Genomic DNA, 22,532 nt, shown 5'->3' with positions numbered 1-22,532 from the left:
ATGTTGTGTCTGCAACACTGCATATGTACAAAAAAAAGAAGATAAAATATTCCCAAACAAAAATTCTTAATAATACCATTGTGTTTTTAATTAGAAGTGAGATACGAAACAAGTACACCATTCCAAATCCTTGGAAAAAGACGAGAGCTGAAATTAATTCCTACAACTTAAGAGAAATAATTTTTTTTAAAGTATATAAAATAAATTAATATGTTATTAAATCAAGGCAATAATCTTAAAAACAGCTGGAAAAATAAAAAGGGTATCATCTGCTTCAGTACAAATAACTGCATTCCTTCTTTAGAAATACAACATTAACATTTCCTCTTGGAATGCACAATAATGATGCCAGCAGTAGCATTCCTGGGTTGCTGCTTGTCCAATGGGCAACATTCATTTCTTCACAGTTCTTGCCCCTGAAACAAAGTGTCTGTGATCAGAACCTTCCTTTAAACTTCTGCATTCAAATTATTATATCTAAATCAATTTGTAACAAGATATTACTTTTCATTATTAAGATTTATTTTACAAATTCAAGAAAACTAACAGTAGGTCTCAAGTCCATGGCTGCTTTCTCAAATTCTGACCCCTAGACTGACATTAATGCATTTTTGTCCACTGCTCTTGTAAGTGAAGTACATTTGCTTTCCAAATGAGCACAATTTACAAATTTTCCAACACATACTAAGTTCTAGCAGATAAGTAGGAAAATGTTATGTGGAATATTTTAAGAAATCTTCATATGCAAATCCCTGTAAAAATTTTGTACAGTTTAAAGGAGCACTGTCTTTTGAAATTGCTCCTCTGTGTAAGGCTTAAGATTTCATGTTGGATTTCATTTGTGTTTAAGTTCCTAGCAACCCGAGATTCTAATAATTCAGGAAGTGTTTGTAAAAACCCCATCAACAGTATCAAGGTATCAAAAGGAAGAAAGCTTATGATGTTTACCAGCACAAAGCAAGAAAAATAGCAACGTGAATGTAAACTGGATTTTCTACAGTACATAGAAATAAATGCAGCCAAACACAGTATGTTTGAGGTTGGGTGGGGTTTTTTTGTTTCTAGAGCTTTAGCTTCCTCCCACCCCTGCTTCAAAAAACAAATTTACATGGTGGATCTAATTATTCAACAGTTCATTTATAGAAAGAGCATTCAGTCTCTTTAGTATATGATACACAGCAGCCATGTTTACATTAACATTAGGTTTTTAAACAATTTCATTTTTCATATCAGAAGAAACTGGGGTCACAAAAAATTAGTTTGCTATAAGTCCAATCTGCCTTTTTTTTTTTTTTAAATAAAGGAAATTACTTCAATTTCCCAGAAAAATGAAAAACCCATTCTTAATGTTCATTAAGGTATTTTCAGTTCCTTTATTTGGAATACTTACAACTTCGAAGGGTAGCAGAGTGCTGAACTGTTACAAGATCCTCACTGCAGATTGAAGCAGAGTAAGAACAAAGAACGATTCAACTGAAAAAATCTGTGACCTGGTTATTTCATGAGTCCCAAAGGGGCACAGTGGACTAGGACAGAAATCAACCCTCTCTAGCAATTCCTTCCCTGAACTAATATATTTTCTGTAATAAGCAGACAAAGTAGTGTATTAAGAGGAAAAAGAATGAGACAGACTACTCCCCCGGGCCAGACACACACAGCCCCTACCCCTTTTCCCTAGATAAATTAGGCAATTGAGTTTTTAGAACTAGGACAGAAAGTTTCTGTGGAAGACTGGTCAGTCAGTCTGCAATGTGTTACTAATGGAGAAAGTGTTTTCTTATATCATGTTAATATACACAATTTTTAAACAAAGAAGGAACCACATCATATTCTAAGTGGAGCCAGAAGCCCTCTGCAATGTATTTTGTATTTTATGCAGAATGCTTCCAAAATCTAGTGTTTTATCCACCTCATTACAATGAAAATAAACTTAAAATTTCTTTTCCTTCATCCCAAGTCTCTAAAGGAACATGACTGGAGTAGGTCTATTTTCAAAGCCTTTCTTATATCATTCTAAGGCCTCTCCCTACCTGGTATTCCTTAGCAAAAACAATAACAAGGCAATTTGTCTGGAAAGAAAGGGTCTAGTCAGCACTTGTACAGGGGCTAGCTAGGAAATTCTTTCCTTCAGAATCATCCCTTAGGAAAAGCTGGAAATATGTTAATGATATGTGTGAACAGTAGCAGCAGTCACTGTCCTGTTCTCGAGTGTCAGAAACAACCTAACAGAAAACAAGATGGGAGAGCTGACACTGCTTTAATTGGCAGTGAAACAACCTTCATATTCAGCTGTTACACTGCCAAGCCTCCATGATCTAGAATGCAGACCAAATGCTTTTGGTGACCACACAGAAATAAGCCTTCTCTGATATCTCACCCTAGGGAAAAGAAACACACAAATGCAGCACAACCAAAGTAGCAGGAGCCGTTGGGGCTTTGGAGTTTACCTCTAGCTGGCAATCATCTGCACAAAGCCTACTTATCTCAGGTCACATTTATATTTGTAGGGACTGATTCATGCACCAAACCAAAGATTTATATAATTCATAAAGTCATCTATAAAGTTTATTCTATCCATATGCTCCCATTCACTATACCAAAAAACTCTCACTTCTTGTTCCTATAAACATGCCACATATCAGGGCTCTTTGGATGCAATAATTTTTGCAAGATAGTGCCTAAATCATGAGAAGCCCTCATTATACAGCATTTTGTTTTGTTTCATTTCAAGGAAGACCATGTTGTCCACAGTCAGAAAACAGGGTTACTAAAGATAATCAGTATTCAAATTTCTCCACAGAAAGCAGACAATTAAGAGTGTGCCATTAAATCTGTAATTTTTAAATAACTAAACTGGTTTAACTTCAGGGGATTAAGATTCAGCAAACACCAGTATATAAAATACAATGATTCTGGGAGAATTAATGACACTTATGCTAAAGAGACACTGTATAGTTCCTTCTAGGCAGGTACAGTAATGGCATTAAAAATTGATAATTTGTTATGTACATTTTACCTTTTCAAGAGCTTCTAGGCTATGTTGTTTTCTTTGATTTTTTTTTTCTTCAGCTGATTTATTTCTTGGTCTCTCTGGAGCAATTCAAACTCTTTTTCACGAAGCTGATCTTTAGAATGCTGAAGTTTCTTCTCTAAGCTCTCAATCTGAACAGAAAATGCAATTAAATCAGAACTGATATTTTACCAAAGTCAGAATGATTTAAAAAAAAAACAAAACCACAAAACAAAGAAAACTCACAAATAACCATCAGTTTTACCACTGACTTTGGATTCCCTTGTCAATTTTTTATTTTGTCAACATGTTCCTTTACCAAAAGAGCAGTCTGGGAGCTATATCATATCAAGTGAAAAAATAAGTTTTTGTTTTTGCACTGTTATATCCCTGCAAAATTTATTGTTTCAATTGACAAATGAAGTGGTTTTGCTGGTACATTATTAAGGTACTGCCTTCCCTCTCCCTACAATAAGAAACCAGTTTTCATCTTCTAGATTAAACCTGTCCAGCTATTGTGTCCCAGGACCAGACTTTCTCATGAAATTATCTGCCCTTTGTTAGGGAGACTGTTTTTAATTAAGTGAGAATTACCTTTTTATTGCATTCCTTGATTTCCAACTCTGACTTTTCTAAATTGCACTGTAACTGAATTATTTGTTGTTCCATTTCTTCCCTATATGCACGAACTGTCATATCCAGTTGTGTAATCTACAGGTAAGAAAGGAAGAAAAGGAAATATTTTATTTTGAATTAGTATGTAGATTTTAAGAAGCAATATTACAAACTATGACAGCAAAATGAATGAAATTAATCCTTTGTAGCCTCAAGAGTATTCTCTGGAGTAGTCAATATAAAACTGCACCCTAGCTATGTTGTTTAAAAAAATAGTGACCAAAAATAAAAAGAAAAGGGGAAAATCAGGAAAAAAATCCATAACTGAATATGTTAGGTCCTCATATATACAGAATACAAGCCTATATCTCATTTTAAAAGAAATATAATGAGTAATTATACAAATCCCTCTTGTTAGAAAGTGACAGATTTTGCCAAACCAAAAAAAAACATCAATTCATCAAAAGCTTCGATGAATTCCTGGAGCAGCTCACAGGATACTGTGGCAAAAATATATTGCAAGATCTGGCCTCCTTACAGTGTCAGTTGCTTAAACAGATTTATTCAAATCTCCACTCCTCCTCTCTGAACCTCAAATATCCTTGAATACAAAGGCTAGTAACTCCTGCAGGAAGAGGCTAATTATAAGTGGCAGAAAAAGAATTTTCCCATGATGGGCATCAAAGAAGCCAGACCATAAGACTGAAAATATTTCAAGTGAGCTACAGAAATTTATTCTCAACCAAGACACCATTTCATATTTAGAGGCTGCTTTAGAGCTAATCAAACATGCTCCAGTGCAAACAAGGAAAGGAGTCTATCATCTCCAAGCACACTTCAGCACAGCTCTTTCTTCCTCTTACCAAACATCAAGATGAGAACAGTTGTCTTATAACTTTATCACTAATGAAGAACTATTGAAGGGTTTGCATGAGGCTTCTGTTTCCTTAAACCAGAACTCTGTCGTCCCTTGGGGGAGCACAACCTGATTTTCCTGGTACCATAAGGCTTCAGTAACACAGAGCTGGTTTTGAGCTTGACTCCGTGGCTACAGTAACAGTACAGTTTGAGACAATACTTCAAAGCAACCAAACCTAGCAGGCTTTTCATAAGTTATCTACTACATCACAGTAACAATTGTCAGTAACATACTTAAAATAATCTGACCTGAGCTGCTCTTTGTTTCAGTTCCCAATTCCTTTCTTTCAGTGCTTGGTCCATTTCAAGGAGTTCTTGTTTTTTGTCTTCAACTTCACCCTTGCAATACCTGAAATTCTCATATGTTTAATTGCTTAATGCACATTCAGTTGCTTAGCTTCATGTATCCAGCTTGGAAATCATTAGCTCTGTTACTTACAGCCATATTACCCTAAACATGAATCAACTAATTGATTGCAAAGAAACAAACCCAATGGAATAATTCTGTTTACTATATTCCAGGTGGAGAATTCCCAACAACTTCATTATTCAAGTTATTTAATTGGCTATATCAGGAAAACATGTTCTTAAAAAAGAATAGTACAGAAGAAAGCACCATTAATTTGTGGTCAGAAAGGAAACTAGAAAATTTCATTATTCTTTGTACAATTGCTTCACAGCTTTGGGATTCAGAAAATAATTTTAGCAGTTTTTAAAACAGAATTCCTAAAAAAGAATTCAGCACCACTTTTAGAAATTAAAAGTGAGCTGAGGAGCTCAAGTATCAACTTATCTTATAGCTGAAAAACACCTAAAAATTATAGAGAGCTGTTAAGAACATTAGAAAAAAGCCATCCAAGCTACTTGCTATTCCTAAGGAAAAATTAACACAAGTAAGTTTTCATGATGGAAAAGATAGCAGCTTACCTGAGCTCAGTTGTTAGCTCCATGATAGCAATGTGCTTCTCCTCCAGAGAGGACTGTGCATTCTGTAATGCATCTTGCAATTCCTGAAGCTGTGTTAAAGTGATTTTTAATTCTCCACGGGCATTGTGTAATGCAGATTCTAGTTCTGCTATTTTCTGTAAGGCTTCCCTGTGGCAAGTCTCACTTTGAAGCAGCTTATCTTCTAAATCATTCACTATTTTACACACACACACACCACAAAAGACAAAATGCTTAATCATCAGCACGCCAGGGTCTTTATGCAACACCACTACCTAGTAGCATTTGTGGTCATAATAAATTTTCAGTATGAGTATTTTTTAGGACAATCTAGAAAAACAGTGACTTCTTATTCAAAAGCCTTCCTATGGCATGTAAGTCTTTGCTATGTTTTCATTCAATTCATGACTTGAAATATGAGGATATATCTAAAAACATCTGGCCAAGGAGAAAGTGCAGGGACAATACAGTAATTGAATATGCAGTGCTATGAAAAATGCAAGCAGAATTGCTGGTATTCCTCTGGTTTAAAACAATGGTACAATTAAATTAAATGGAAGAGAATGGATTAGAAAGTTTATTTCCACAGACTCCCTTGTGAGATTTTCTGTTTCTTTTAAAGAGCTGAATTTTTGTGAATAGCATATGCCTTTATGAAATGTATGTGCCTCATTTGATTATCACAGTAAGAATCTGCATTGCTAATTTACAGGGAAACTACTTATTCATTTCACCTGGGGTAAAGGTATATACCACAGAAGTGAGAATTTGCAAAGGTATGTTAAAAAAAAGCTTGTGATTTTTTTGCATTGTGGGGGTGTTGTTTGGTTGGTTTTGGCTTTGTTTGTTTGGGTTTTTTTAACTATGGAATTACTAATACATTAAAAAAATTATCATTTTTTGACTCTCATGTACTTGATTATAAAACAGGGGGAAATGGAAAAATGTCTAATACATAAACAGAAATAGCATAATGAAAGGAAGCCTGAGAAACAAAATAGCCAAATTACCCTCATTTGCCTTTTTATTGAGCTCTGATCTTGCTTCTTCCAAAGTGATATCCAACTGATTTATCTGCACTGTTTTGTTTTCACCATCTTGTTGTAATTGCACTACTTCTTTTTCCATATCAATAAGTTCATTCTTGCACTGATCCATCTCCAATTTAATCTGCCTAATAGAAGCAACCAGAAAAAAATGAACCATGTAATAAAAGCAACATGTGTATACCCTTACATGCTCTAAGACAAGGGTTTGTGAATAAAATAGAAATAAAAAGTCATGTTAAGTAGGCTTTTCTCGCAATCAAAACAATATTCTATAAGACTAGCAAGCTCCCCTAGAATATACTATCTACAATTACAAGCAAGTTGATACATTTATGAATTGAACTGCATCATGAAGTGCCATCTTAAGGCTAAATAAGTTGCCAGGATATGCATTAATTCGACTGGAAAACTGTTCCAGAAACTCATGCCTCTGCTATTTAGAAGCTTCCCTTCTGAATTTGAGTCCATGCTCATACAGAGGCTGAAGTGTGTAACTACAGAGCTGAATACCATTTCGGACAGCAATCTTTCTGATCCGTGTCTCTGTGCAGAACATCCCTCTGTTACACTGAACCTACCTGATTGTACAATTCAGTTCATCCACCTTCTGTCCGTTTAAATCTGCTTCCTGAGCAGCAAAGCGAAGTTTCTCCTCCACCTTTCTCAACTCATCTGCTGCACATGCTTTCTGATTCTGAAGCTCCTTTTCCAAAGTGGATACCTGGCAAACAGTATTCAGAGTACTTTTAAATTGCATTCCAAAGAAACATACATCCTTGTCTTGCAACTCACGTAACATAATGAGGGGTTTAACACAGCAGATGTCTTTATAGTCTATATATAATTTAAGACTAGAACTTTGCACATTTGAAAGACAAATAGTTTCTAGTAAATATAACAAGAGACAACTTTCTGAATTTAAATGCACCTCTCCTTAATTGCAGCCTAGGGTTTGATTTTCAAAGTACCTAGCCACTCTAATGCGAGCTAGCATTTCTGATAGCACAGAACCTGGTTTAAGATAAAACAGACCACTAAACTCTTTATTTTAGATATATCTAAAATCATAATTATCAACTCAGTTATCAAAGAAACATTCAGATTTTAAAGGTATTACAAAAACATATCTAAAGGCATTTAATTTTCTCTCTTTATGTAGACACTTCTCACCATACTGTACCTGTTGTTCAAGTTTAATCTGATTATCTTCCAGCTCCCCATTTCTAATAGTTTCTTGCTGTAACATTTGCTGATGATGAAGCAAAGTTTGTAGGAGAATAGTTTGTTCACTCGTGTCCTGAATATTCTGATCTTTTATTTTTATTTCTTTCTGCAAATAATGAAGCTGAAAAGACATTTATTTTCCATTAAAATAAAACATTTTTATTTTCACTTGCATAGCTATTCTCTCTTAATGAGCACAGGATCACATCTATGATTCAATAGAACTTCTGGCTCTGAATTTAGTTGCATTACAGTTGCAACAGTACATAACAGACCTCATAATTCATCCCTGAGTTGTGCTTTATAAAGTAGGTTAGGATAGCGGTAACTTAGCGGTCCCAGTTTTTGATTCTTGCTTTCTAAATATAGCTTGTCAATGTTTTAAGAACATGCATAAGAGATTTTTTAATTTCAGGGTCTGGCAATCTCTGTTTGACCGAAGCCTCTCTCTCAGCAGGTCAGCACTGACATGAAGAGCCTACTATATAATTAGTTCATGTGGTTGGGCATACTCACAAAGAAAAATTCATCCTAATATTTAAACTCAATTCCTTCTTGCTTTCATGTAGTAGTGGAAAGTATGATAAAACTCTGGGGCTTGAAGTAAACATTTTCTTATGCCCAGGACTTCTTCCCCATTAAGATAGTTGAAAAACAAATCAATTATATGCACCTAAATTTATATTGCAATACTGCTCCCTCCATTTTTTTCCCCAAGAGAATGCTTTGTTTCACATAATTCTGATTTGCTACTTCTTTCAACAATTCATTTATCTGGGTGCTTCTTTTCCCTAAGCTTATCCAGTGTTTCTTAAGTATGATTTTTCCCCTTTACCCTCACAAAATGCATCATCTTTTCCCAGCTTACTTCCTATTCACAGTTCCTGTTGCAAATGTTTTCGCTGTTATTTTACAAACTTTCAGATTAAATCAATCATAACAAGTGTTCTCTGCAATACAGAAGAGTTGTAAAACAAGCTGTTACCTCTTCAGACCTGTCTTTGAGCTGATTTTCAAATACCTCCTTATTTTCTTGTGACTGACTCAAATACATTACAACTTCTTCCTTACATACCTTTAATGCTGACTTGAGTTGTTGTACCTAGTTGGATGCAATAGATCACTTAAAATTGCATGGCATGGTCTGTATCAGCTAGTCTAAAAATTGTGTTAAAAGTCATATTCGTATAAAATGTCCAAAAAGCTACATTTTTATCCAAAGAGTATTAAAATAGTCATGGAAGATTATGATAAACTTTAAAACTGAAATAGTATTCAGAAATTAAAATTATTTGTGAAATTCAATTACAGTACTTTAGACTGTGTTTAAACAAGATGAGACTATCAGTTACGAGAAGAGATTCCAATATTTGTCAGTAGCTAGAATTTAAAAGCAGACATATGCCCAATACCAAATCATTAATCCATCATAGGTTGTTATATATAGAACTATATAAATAAATTTGGAATTATCATCATACGTGAGCTGACACATGTTTTCCAAAAATAACACTCAGATACAAAAATAACATTCTTGATACACTTCTTTTGAGAAAGTTATTAACAGCATGTTTTCCCTTTCTGCACTGGGAGACAGGGCCAGAGTTTCACCAAAAGGGAAAGGAAGAGCTCTGAGCAATGTCAACACTGTTAATCTGCTTTACCCTTTTAATATTAATTTGAATTTGAGTCTCTCTAAAAAATACCTTATAACCTCAAACAGATAAAAATTATAATTAACAAACCCCCAAAGGTCTTGAGCCATAGTAATTAAGCTTTTCTTAACCATTTGGTTGCGATACTAAGACTTCTCATCAATGAGAATTGTGCTGAATTTAGCTGCAGACTGGCTGACGCTTTCCATTTTGCAATCAGACTACCAGTTTTCTAAATCACACTGGACTGTATATCTCTCTCTCCCCATCCCATTCAAGACTTTGTTGAAGAGAAATTACAATGGGTCTTAATTTTAAGTCTCTGTAAAACGTCCCAAATACTACAAAGCCACTTGGATAGCAAACAGGTCCAACACAAGCTCAGAAAGAGCATGCTAACAGCTGAGACCCCAGTATCTTCTCCTGCCGACATCCTGGAGATTTAATACTGTTTGAAACCTCACTGGGGTAAATCACCACATGGCACTGGTTCATTAAGATACTGTTGAAAGTGCTGCATGGAAAATATTTATCAGGCAAACTCTAGGAAAAGGTATAGATGGCTAAAAACGTGACGAATATTATAGCATCATATATCTCTAAAATATATGCCATATCTAGACAAAAAAGATACATAACATTAGTTCTGTTAGACAAAGTTGTACTTTGAGAGTACAATAAGCACAAGTCTGTCCTATTTGTAACTACAATAATTTTATAAAGCAATTATGCATTGCATGATCCCTTACTGTAGGTTTCACCATGCTTGTTTTAATCAAAAAAAATTAAACTAAACCAAAAAGAAACAACAGAAAAAAATGGAAAAACTTCAGGTCAATGACTTCTGAAATATTTACCTAAGACAAATTTCTATAAAAAATTTCTTCTATAGAGGATAAAAGGAAATACACCATTACTGCAAACTTCAAAACTATTAATTGAAAATAACAAAGAACTTTTTAACTTTGATTGTTTCTTCTGTTAAGTGACTTCCCAGCATCTTCAATCCTTGATCTTTCTTGACATTTTGATTTTCCATTTCCTGTTTGTACACATATTTTTATTCAAGAGAACAAAATGTATATACAGTAAAAGTAATTTAATAAAAACTCATCTTAAGAATCAAGGGAAAAAACCCAGATCAGTGTATTTTAAACACAATTGCTTCTATAATGTATTTGTGTACATGATACTCTGAAGTAAATTTGGTTCCTGACAGACGTCCCTTCATATTCTGCAGAGCAGGCATTATCAGACTAGAACATTCTTGATTTTCCACCTAGTGCAGAATAGATGCAACTTTTCTTTATCCAGATCTGTTTCCTTTGATCAGAGCAAGAAGCACAAGGGGCAAACCACAGACATAAAGAGAATGCTGAGATAGAAAAAAAATGAAAGGCCACTGAAGTTTGTACAATATATAGTAGTAGCAGCAGTAACTGGTGACTATACTAGATTCAGTCAATTAGTCAAACAAGAATTAAAAAGCAAAAACATAAGCATCTTTAATTTTCTCCAATTTTCCCATGTATTTATGGATGTGCTTTTCATTATTATTAGTCACTTGTTCAATTTGCATTTAAACAAAGTCAAGAGCCAACCTTACCTCTCTGCTTCCTATCAGCAGCCCATCCAATGATTCAATGTAATGAAGCTGTTTATGTATAACCTCTTGTTGTAAAACAGATATTATTTTCTCTTGTTCAATGAATTGTTGATGTTTCTGCTCCAGCTGTGTCTGAAGCTGTCCATAAGTAAATCATAATTTATTACTTAGATAAGAATTTTTGCATCTAAATGTCATTCAGTTCTATTCACCCATCACTTTTCTAATGAAAAGTAAATACACTCTTGCCATCAGCAGTATTGCACAATCTTAAAATTATCAAGAAATCCCAAACTCTTAATGTCTTAAATCAAGAGGAGAATCAAGAGAATGAGAGCAGACAGAGTGCAATAATCTGTCATCAGTCAAGACATGCATACATTCTTTAGTAAAGGATGACAGGCTTCTTGAACAGCTAGAAATAGCCTCAGTTATATTTCTAATCACATGAAGCAACAGAATTCTTCTTCAAAGAATGAAAAACCTACCAAGTATTCTCCCTGAACACAGATGCTCATAAGGCTCAGGCTGGCAGAGGTTCAGCCAACAAGAAAACATTGTTAGAAGCTGTCATGGTTTAAATCCAGTAGGCAATAAAGCTATACTTTTTTTTTTGCTTTGTTTGGAGCAAAGAACAACAGCACTCTTCCTAAGTTCTTACTTCTCTTTAGTTGAGCAGAAAAGAGGATATGAATATTTCAGAAGGACAGTTGTGCAGAGTTAGATGGAAAATGTAGTAAAATCAGGAAACCTACGGAGAAGAATGAACTTCTTAATTACAATTACAAGAAAGACAAAGAAATTAACATAGGAAAAAGTTACCAAGTATAACACTCATACATACTAGCACACAAGGTCTTACTAGTTCTATCTGTTTCTTCATCTCTTTATGCTGCTCAAGGTGAACCAACTTTGCATCTTCAAAAGCAGAATTTATTTTCTTATGTTCTTCACTGATAGTTGCTTCCAACTCATGAATGCGTCTGCTTTTTTCCTGGGAAACGGCAACAATAGAAAGACTTAATAAAAGTATTTTGTGATATTAGCAGTTTATTTGATCATCTAGTTTCTAGATTTTGTAAAAGAACAACACCGAAAATACTGAAGTTACACACTGCATGTGTCATCTCAAAGGATGTCACGCCTGTAACACAGGTAGAGAAGATCAGTAGAAGCAGCAGCTACAGAGACAAGGTGTCTGCCAAGGTGGACTATGGCATAGATAACTTCTGACAAAGATAAAAAGAAATTCTACCCTCCCATGGAGAGATGGCACATTTAAAATAGCATTTTGAAGACTATTTTAGTCACAGATCTACATGTATTTCACTGAAACAAATGGCAATGCTACAATTGACTTCAATAGGACCAGATCTTCATTGCACATATCATAAGGAAAAAGTAACATGTTCGTTAATAGCTTACCACATTCAAAGGCAGGGAAAAAGGAATGTTTTATTTGAAACAAGATTCAGTTTTTAAAGACTGCATACCCTAAAAACTGCACAGATTATTTAGCAGATCTGAAAGTCTATCCATTTTGAATACTACTGTTAAGTTAAACTTTAATCTCCACTTGTCTTTTTACATAAATATAGTTTCTCAGTGAGAACATTTTACCATGAGTTCCTGTTCCAACTCAGCATTTCTTGCTGCAGCAGTGGAATAAGCAATAGTCTTTTCTTCCAACTGTTCTTCAAGTTCAGAAAGTTGAGAAGATTTCTTTCTCATCTGAAATTAAACATGGCACTAAACAGCATGTAAACAACTGTTAGGGGTTTATTCAAGTATTTGTATATACTTTCTTATCACCGGTTCCATTTTAGGTACTACTATAGCATTTTTAATTAATCATTTGTTTTGTTGAACTATTAAATTTTATTACTTAAAGAGAAAGATTCAGTACAATTTACCTAAAATTTATCCAATTAATGATAACTGTGAGCAAAATAGCTACTACAGATTTATAATATTTATGTCCATTATTAGGAAATACTTCAAATCCCATTATGCCGAACTCTATAAACACATTAGCATCAGAATGTAAACATTAGTATTTTAACTTATTCAACCTGAGATGAGCTGAAGCCTAATTTCTTTCATTTGTGACTCTCTGGTAATGATGTTTATCTCTGGCAACTGTACTAACATTAAATAAGGAAAAATACAAGTGTATTTCAACATCTATTTCCTAAGATTACACATCAATTAAACCATACCAAAGTAACGAGACTGAGCATAGTTTCCACATAACAAATCAAAGTAGTAGTAGAGAAGCCCACCACTGCATCAGCTTTAAAACCACATTTCCAACAGTTAATAAACTGAGGCTTCTATCTTTAAATTTTTCTGCTTGCTGAAAACTTTAATTCAGATTTTTTTCAAATAAATCAGATTTTAAAATGAATACGGCAATTACAGTTAACAGTTATTGAAGACAATAACTATTGTCTTCACTATCTTTGCTTACTGAAATGAAGAAGTAGTGACATTTTTTCAGTGCTGCTAAAAACTTACTTCTTTCTCTAAGCTACTAGTTTTTGAAGCCTTCTTCAGTAGGTCTTCCTGTATGATTTGAAACTGGCTGGTCCTTTGAGCCATGCTGCTCTTCAAAGAAGAATTTTCATCATCTGCTTTTGTCAGTTTAGTGCGTAACTCTTCTATCTCTTTCTGGAATCTTCGCCTCATCTTTTCAAACTGCTTGCTTATAAGTTCCAACTGTTGGCATTTTCTCCTCTCTCAAAGTAGAAAAAAATAAATCTAAGATTAATTTACACAAGTACATACAAACCTGTAATGTAACTGAAAGCTATGACTCATGAAAACAAACGAAAAAGCCCCCAACAAAAACCCAACAAACAAACAAGAAGAAACCAAGACAGCATCATTAGGTGCCCTGAACGAATTTCTTGGAGCAGTCCTGATAGTAATCACAGAAGCAATGGCAGAAATACTGCAACAGCAGGTTACAGAGAAAAGCATCAACAAAAATATGAAGACCTTAGCATAACCTGCATAAAGAGAGAAATACATGGTTCCATTTCAGTACAACTCCTAGCTTAGCTATTGCTGAACAAGTAACTTAACTAGCAAAAGAAAGAATATTGTGCCTGGAGAACATGACAGTTTCCAAGGTGGCAAAATGCTCACTGTTCAACCAAACCATACCTCATAGCTCACAGAGGTACATTTAAAAAATAAAACTATAAAAACAATTTAAACCCCACCAGAACATTTCTGTTCTGTGGATTAATCAGACAGAACTGCACAGCTATTTCAGAAAGCTTACCTCCTTGACTTCTGATCAATTTGACAGGCTCTGTTTCCAGGCCACATAACCTGCTATTTTCTTGTCCTTCATTATCATTAGACAGATGCTCAGCTCCAGTACAGATAGTTAAGTTTGCACGAGGCTTTTGAATTTCAGCTTCTTTCATTGACAGTTTAATGCTATTATAAAGGAGAAGACAACTTTAACATTCTTTCTATATCCTAATTCTAATACCACCTTATTATCTGCCTATTCTTGCCATAATTCAGTAACCAGAAAGTTATACCTTAGGTCTGCAATCAAAGGTTTACTTGATTCACCACAAGACTCTGAGATAACTTCTTTTGTTGAGGAACTCAAAAGCTGGTGTTTGAAATGGTGCCATTTAAACTAAAAGTTAAGGGAAAACAAAGATCAATGAAAAATCAATTTTATATTGCTTCACAGCATGATTAATTAAGGTATTATACCAGTATATAAATTTTAAGACACATATGCCAGAATGTTAAAAGTTTGGATAACTTGATTCTTAAAATTATTCAACACATAATACACTTCTAAGTCTGTATTTGTTACTGTACCTCTTCAGGTGTACTTGAAGACAACTGAGAAATAATGGTTTCTAGTATGTTGAGCTCTTCCCTTGAATTCTCAATTTCTTGATGACATAATTTCAAGTGGTTATGTTGCTGTGCCGTAAGTGCTCTCAGCTCTGCATTTTCACTTATTAGAGCATTTTGCTCTTTAAGCACATTTTCTTTTTCAGAAAGTTCACTCTCAAGCTTGATGATCTTCTGATCAGACCGACTCAACATTGATGTAATTTCAGTGTTCTTTGCCTCTAGAGTCTTAATTTCTTCTTTTGTGCTACTATTCTCTTCCTTTAATTGCCTAAAAAGGCATTTAAAAGGTATAGCTCAACATAGAGGATTTTCATTATTAGAAGTACCAGAACACACCATAGCTGCACTGTTTTACTAGTTTCCTCCCTCTCAAAATCTAGGCTTAGCTCTATACAAAGGACAGAAAAGTTCTTGCTGCTTTACTAAGCTTTCACTGTTCCTAAGAACCAAGATGGAAAGTGTTATCAGCAAACAAAAGGAGAGAGTCAACAACTTCTCTTTCTTAAGCAACTTCATGAAGTTTTGAGCACTGCCAGGACAGTCGCTGGTAGGAAACGAACCAAAGGGCTTTAACTGTGCAGAAGCCAGGGCAATTTAAGAACAGGATAAAATAACTGTATAACAATATGTAAAATCAAAATGGATGAAAATACTGAGTTACTCTATCATTCTATTCCTAACAGATACTTCATATCTGCTTGTACACTGAGACAAATGTATTTTTAGCTCATCTCAAATTATTTACTTTTTTAGGTACTTGTTGGTTTACCAAACTGAATTAGCTCAGCAAAGGCCCTGGTGAGTTCCAAACCTGGTGTAACTGAGCATAAAAAAAAGAGAACAGTCAAGAAAAAAAAAAAAAACAACACATCATCAGCAGAGACCTATCAAGGAGGCTCAAACTCACGGAAGGGTGTTCACACACTGCCCAGTCTTGCCAAAATGGCCTAAAGAACAACGGTTTAGACAGGAATGTGAGTGTGGACAATGCATGGAAATAGAATACCCCAAAATGTCTGTGCAGGTGTTTGTCCAAACTTAACAACTCTAAAGACAACCAGCTCATGGTTGTCTTCCCTCATTAAAGTCATGAGGGAATTACAAAGGACTGCTGAAAAAAGGGGCATTCAGCTTGAAACAAAACATACAAGGAGTATAAAAAATTGTAAGTGGAAAAGGACTTTTGAGTTGTGACAGAAAGCATCAAAGCCAGGTCTGATCATTCCAGAAGCTGCAGTCAGCACCACAACCTCCACTGCAGCCTCCCCATTGGATGCCAAGGGTATCCTTCACTCCAGCCAGGGAACTCACAGGGCAGGAGCATTAGCAGGGCACAGGCAGCAGCACAGGTACACGTGAAACCAGAGTATCCACAGAGCACAGGCAGCAGTGAGTGACCAAGGGAACCAATGTCCCCAGAAGGCTTGGGGGGGTGGCATCTTACTGGGAATATATGGCAGCATGTGGGATTAAAACATTTAAAGATTAGTTATAGAAAATAATGTAGAAAAAATTATTGGTTTGAACTACATGAATGGAGCACCACATTCCCAGTGACAACTGTAGCATGCAATTCCTTCTCAAAAAACCGTACAGAGATTTTTAAAAGCCCTTGAGCGTTACCTTAGTTGCTCTTCTAGGATGTTTAGATCCTTTCTGTAGCTGATACATTTTTCATTCAACTTCTCTTTTTCTTTTTCACAATTAATTAAACGTTTTCCCAAGACTAATTCTTCAGCTTTAACCTTAAAAAGCAATTTTTTTCATTACTGTACAACAATAAACTAAGCTTCTATGACCAACTGGCTATTTTTAAAAGAATACTATAAACACTATGCTCTTTTTTTCCTTTCTGGGAAGTCTGTAAATTATTCTATTGCTCACTGTTGTGAAGAAAAGGGGCAAAGAAGTTTTCTTCTTTTGTCATCTGGGAAAAAATAAATTTAATATTTTAGGGCATATTTATGGTGGGCAATCTCCTTCCATGTGGAAAGAAGTCCAATAAAAAAAAAAATCTCAGTCAGAGTTAACTGTCTCAGACCTGTATTTTCTCCTCCCACAAGGCAGGAAGCATTACCAATTTGATCACTGGAACTTTGGGAGATGACTTCATCTTAGCTCTCCCCTAGCTCATGTTTCATTGAACAGGTTAAACATACAGAGTAAAACAGTTCTTTTGAAAGGATCTTATATGTTTAAAATGTAAAATTCCCATCTGGCAAGCAGGGGACAGAAGAAACAACAGCACTATTAGGATACTCTAAAGATGCAGACTGTCCAGACTGTGCAAAGACAGTGTAAAACTGTATAACTGAATTTATCACCACAAAGAGTTGCTTACCCTATCCCATCTCTCTTAGGACTTTGCCACTCACAAGCAGAAATGACTGACTCACTGGTGAACCTGTTGCTGTTAGCTGCCTTGCTTATTGGAAGATGAAAAATCTTAAAAACATGGCAAAAACTAGTGAAGAAAAAACTCTCACCTTTTCTAATTTTTCAGTTATTTCTGCTTTATACTTTTTGAAAGCTCTTGTCAGCTCCTTCACGTTCAACAAAGCTTCATTTCTTTGCTGTTCTGCTCTGCAAAGCCAAAGAAGCAGACCAATTTCAAAAACCACAAATTCCAGCCATTATGTAACTATCTCCTCCAGTTACTAAAAACAATTATTAAAGTAATTGCTCCAGGTACTTCCTTTCCTCATCTAATTTTCCAAGGCATAGATATCATGCGAGAAACTGCTCAAAAGAACAATCCCTAGTATTTCCCTCTATCACCACGCTCCTGCCCCTTCCCCTATTGTTACTCACTAGGGAAGAAGTTGGAGCAGTAACCTCAGGTAAGCAGTCTGTTCAGGACACCCAACACAGGCACACAAAGAATTACTGCTGCTCAATAACATTTCTCTCTTCCACTAAGGGAGATGTGGACATGGGGCAGTGCCTCCTCTAAGTACGGCCAACCCTCAGAGCAGTGTTTCTCAGTCTGAGGACCACCATCCATCTGGAGATGGCAAAAGTATTCAGAGAAGGGGATAAAAGGATTTCAGAATAACAAAACAGTGTTAGTCTAAAGCACTTCAGTTTCCCTGGCCAAAGAATAGTAAGTTGTGGCAATTAATGATTAAAAGAAAACTATAATAATAACACTAGCTATAACACTTGCCTTTAACACCTGGCAGAGGCTCAACTTTTCTTAAGCACCAAAATATTTACATTTGCAACTAGTAACTAAGTACAGGTAGCTCCAACCCCACATGCTCTGAATGGTGATCATAAAGCAACACATTTCTTCAATCAGCAGTGCAAGCCCCACAGTATTTCCATTTGTCTTGCTATAAGAACGTTAGAGGTAATTTTATGGGTAGATACACAAACCAAACAAAGAGTTTGCATTCAAAAGGTTCAAGAAATGCTTTCCCAAGTAATCAGCTAATTTTTGCCCCAGGTAATGGAGTTAAATGAATAGGGTAGATAGGAATCTTTTTATTTAATCCTCTCACTTTTTTAAAATGACATTTTGGAAGTGATAGGACTGTACATGGTAACTTTTAACAGTCTAAAGAAATTAGCTAACCCTCCCAGTAGCCACAGAGCCGTTAGGCTAAAGGAGGCAATAGGAAAGGAAAACAGTGATGGAGACAGAATTACAGAACCCTTTTCAACAGTACCATACAGACAAGTAAGATTAAGGATAACAAAAATGTTCTCTCGATTATGTTGCGCCTTTATCACTTTCCTTGCATCAACCCCAAAAACACAGCACTCAGTACTGCTGAATACTGAGCATGGATTGTAGGTTCTTGCAAGACAAAGACAAAAATAATTCAGGAAAAATATATTCTGGACACTTTTCAGCTCTCCCCTGCAGTACATCTGTCCTGAAGGGAAAAAAGCAGCTGATAAACTGGTTACTAGTATCAGTCTGCAATTACCAGCTAATTTCAAGATTTTAAATGTGCCTGTTTAAATAATCAGTACCTTCACATAGAATTTCCCCTTTTTTAAAAAATAACATGCTTAAAGCAGAAAAGTAACTTGATTCCACAGAATAAATAACTATCAATGGAAATAAGCACACACTTATTATTCTGTATTCCATTTATTAAAATGACTTAGTACCTCTTTCCTTGCTTGCTCTGTTCAATTAACTCCATTTTCAGATTTTTATAGCCCTTTTGATATCTTTGCAACATGTTTTCTCTTTCCAGTGCTGTTTTCCGGTTTTGATCTAGTCTATATTCTGCATCTCTAGCAAATAAATAAAGCATAATAAAAAAATTAGGAACTTTTTTGTCAAGAAAATAGATTTCTGTTGTTCTTTTCTGCACATGATGTTTGAGAAGCACTAGTCAATCACGCTGCATCTCTCTAGACTAGGCTTGGAATACCCCCAGTCTCCAGACTCCCCAGCAGTATGTCTGCAGTCTGGTGTCCAAACCTCATCAATAGGCATCAGGTGTCACAACTGCCAAGGACCCAGGTGGCTGAACCTTTATATCACAAAGTGCACCATCATGTTTGAAAATATGTATGCTTGCTACAGCAGAATATATGCAGTCATGCAGCACAGAATCCCTCTATTCAATTATCAGGGCATATTTGTGTTTAGCACACATTATAACCCGGTTTCTTCCACCAGCCTTTATAATTTTTTCTGAATTTCTTGAAGTACATTCAGCACAAAATAGATCACCTCCCTCTTCCTATATTTGGCTCTGAAATGAAAGTTTCAGACCCCAGATTACATGACTCACACAGTACCAGTAATTATGTCATCCCAAAAAAGAGATTGGACTAGCAAGCAGACAACAATAAAACATTGATTTAAAAGTACACTTATTACTTCAGAATTTTATCTTGAGCTGAAACTTCTGCTTCCAAGTTTAAAATCTGTTCTTTCAACTTCGGAACGCTGAATAAATGTGTACCTAAAGTAGATTCAAGAAACGAAATCTGAAATACAAACATAATTGGGGTTGCATTAACACTTGCATATATATCTTCAGGTGATACACTTAAGAACAATCTGCTTACTGAATGACAGTGCTCTTAACCCTACTGTAAATTACCTTTGCTCATCTACACCAACTGACCTCCAATTTTCTGCTCATTTAACATCCCTTCCAGTTCCAATGTGATATGCTGTCTAGCAGAGGAATTTCTTTATATGTCCAGTCTCTTGCTTTTCCCAAAAAGTTTACATTCAACTATTTCTTCTTTCAGTGTCAGGCAGTCAAATGTTTTGTTTATCTATTTATTTGCTTTGTCTTGGAGATAACATTTCTCAAACGAAAAGCACTAAGCATACCTATGTTTTCTTAACATTATATACAAACCAAATACAAGAATACAATTGTCACGAAACAAACCTGTACAGACAAGTATATACTAAATCAGTAATGATTTATTAGATATAATATTTCTTTCTAATCCATCTTCACTTATTAATTTATTAATTTGGATTAATGAGGTTAACTCTTCATTTCCTCTGCAAATGACTACTGTGCCATTATTATTCACATTAATCTCAATGTAGCTCAGACATGTGAATGTACAGTACTAAATACATATACTGAACTATTTTCTTTCATAATGTGTTTTTCATTCTATGGCTTACTGGCTTTATACTAAACTTTGGAACATGAATAGCTAGAATTCATAATTAATATAGTTGTTTTGCCCATGGAGAAATAGATTCCAAAATATTCTGTTCAAGATTAATACTGAATATTAAATACATATTAAATATTAAACTTAGATTAAGATAAGACAAAAAAATAGCATATTCTGCTTAGAATTATAAACTCAAAAGTCATGGTCATTGGGATGTTTGGGGGGGTTGGGGTTTGTTTTTATTTTTGATAAATATGCTAAAGATACATACTTTTGTTTTTGACTGCATCAATTCAAAGTTCATTGTTTCCACTCTGTTCTTTAGGTAGTGGTTCTGAGAAGTCAAAGATGCATTTTGCTCTTGAAGACGTTCATTTTCTTCCACAGTTTTATCCGAAGTTGTGGATACTGAGTAAGACTAGACACAAAAATATATTTTTATATATACACACACACTTATATATGAACACATAAGCAATATATACATCATAAAATCATAAATAGTTTGGGTTGAAAGAGACCTTTAAAGGACATCTAGTCCAACCACCTTGCAATGATCAGGGACAACTTCAACCGCATCAACTTGCTTAGAGCCCTGTCCAACCTGACCTTGAATGTTTCCAGGGATGGGGGATCTAACACCACTCTGGAAAACTGGTGCCAATGTTTTACTACCCTCATAGTAAAAAATTTACTTGTTACACCTAATCTAAACTGATCCCCTTTCAGTTTAAAACCGTTACCCCTTGTCCTATTGGAACAGGCCCTGCTAAAAACTTTGTCCCCATCTTTCTTATAAACCTCCTTCAAGCACTGAAAGGTCATAATGGAAACTTTGCAGAAAAACCATATTGAAACGATATTATGTTTAAGAGTGCTCAATTGGTATCATTGTCCAGTGCTACAGTGTATCCACTCCAAGCCCTACCAGCCAAAAAACATCCAGAAACATAGCAAAGATTAGAAAACCAAAGTAATAATAAGAAGTAATAAAGAGCAATATTTACTTTGGGTTTTCTTTGAAAATCTTGGTCAGATGTTTTACCACAATTCTTCTTGGGGTTGGAAAAGCCTTGACTGTTATAATTAGGCTGTACAAAATCCTCCAGAGCGAAGTCTGTCGCCTCAGCAAAGCAGTGGCCATAATGTTCATTTGTACTAGTGTTAGGAGGGAGAGTGAAAAGTTACTACTCCAGTTTTTCTTTATTAAGTTGCTTATTAGGGGTGTTTATTCAAGACCGTTGAAAGGAAAGCACAAAAGGAGCTAATTGCAGTAATCCATTACACTGAACAAGACAGATTCACACTATGAGAGACAGACAGTTCTCATTCCCAAACACACACATACCTGGAAAGCTCTTTCTCTACTGTTTGAAGGTTTTTTTCAGTTCTCCTCAGCTGATTCTGTAATAACTGAACGTTTGCAAGCAGATCTTCATCAGTACCACTTTTAGAGCAAGTCCACCTAGTACATTCCATTGGTACCACACATATAGCTAAAATCATATTTAATATTAAAACACTGTTAAACATACGCGAAAACTATTTTCAAAGATATTTTTAAAGATACCAAAAGAAGGTGGAGAGGAGACAGAAATACAAAAAAATATAGGAAAACTGGAAAAGCCCGCTATACATTAGTTGCCAAAACTCCCTCACACAGAGCCAGCGCCGTGACCTCGGAGCTCCCGGGGAGTCCGACACGGGAACGGCGCACACGCCAACGAGCAAAACTTGCCTCGCTGCCAGTGACCAGCGAAACGAGAAACGAAAGCAAAATATCCTCGGGCGGACGGGCAGCGCCGAGCGGCGCGGGGGGAGCAGCGCCGGGCGGAGAGCGCCGCGGGAACCCCGCCAGGGGCCCGGGCTGGCGGAGGACTGAGGCACGGGGCGCTGGGACGGGGGCGGCAGGGAAAGACCGTCCCGCGGCCCCCCACAGGTCGGTGTCGGGCCCAGCCCCGGTGCCGGTGCGGCCCCGCCCCTCTCCCGGCACAGCCGCG

The 22,532-nt window shown here is 35.7% G+C and overlaps 1 protein-coding gene across 1 annotated transcript; it reads right to left on the bottom strand.

Moving 5' to 3' along the window:
* Window positions 1-66: 66 nt before the first annotated feature.
* CCDC18 (coiled-coil domain containing 18) lies at window positions 67-22,498 on the bottom strand. Its single transcript, XM_039383190.1, is given in 25 exon segments — window positions 67-416; window positions 1,391-1,434; window positions 3,017-3,052; window positions 3,055-3,162; window positions 3,605-3,721; window positions 4,793-4,892; window positions 5,471-5,684; window positions 6,499-6,662; window positions 7,116-7,258; window positions 7,718-7,882; window positions 8,747-8,863; window positions 11,023-11,160; window positions 11,885-12,016; window positions 12,643-12,753; window positions 13,540-13,760; window positions 14,312-14,472; window positions 14,580-14,683; window positions 14,875-15,184; window positions 16,540-16,661; window positions 17,403-17,499; window positions 19,039-19,167; window positions 19,763-19,872; window positions 20,804-20,950; window positions 21,540-21,690; window positions 21,881-22,498. Coding segments are annotated over 24 exon segments (3,285 nt in total). The 5' UTR covers window positions 22,066-22,498; the 3' UTR covers window positions 67-416; window positions 1,391-1,431.
* Window positions 22,499-22,532: the final 34 nt, after the last annotated feature.

Source organism: Pipra filicauda, unplaced genomic scaffold (genome assembly GCF_003945595.2).
Source record: "Pipra filicauda isolate LSUMZ 115617 unplaced genomic scaffold, ASM394559v2 scaffold112_size3218982_pilon, whole genome shotgun sequence".
NCBI classification, from domain to species: Eukaryota; Metazoa; Chordata; class Aves; order Passeriformes; family Pipridae; genus Pipra; species Pipra filicauda.
Note: the sequence above shows the minus strand (reverse complement) of the source record. Positions and strands in the feature narration are given on the sequence as shown.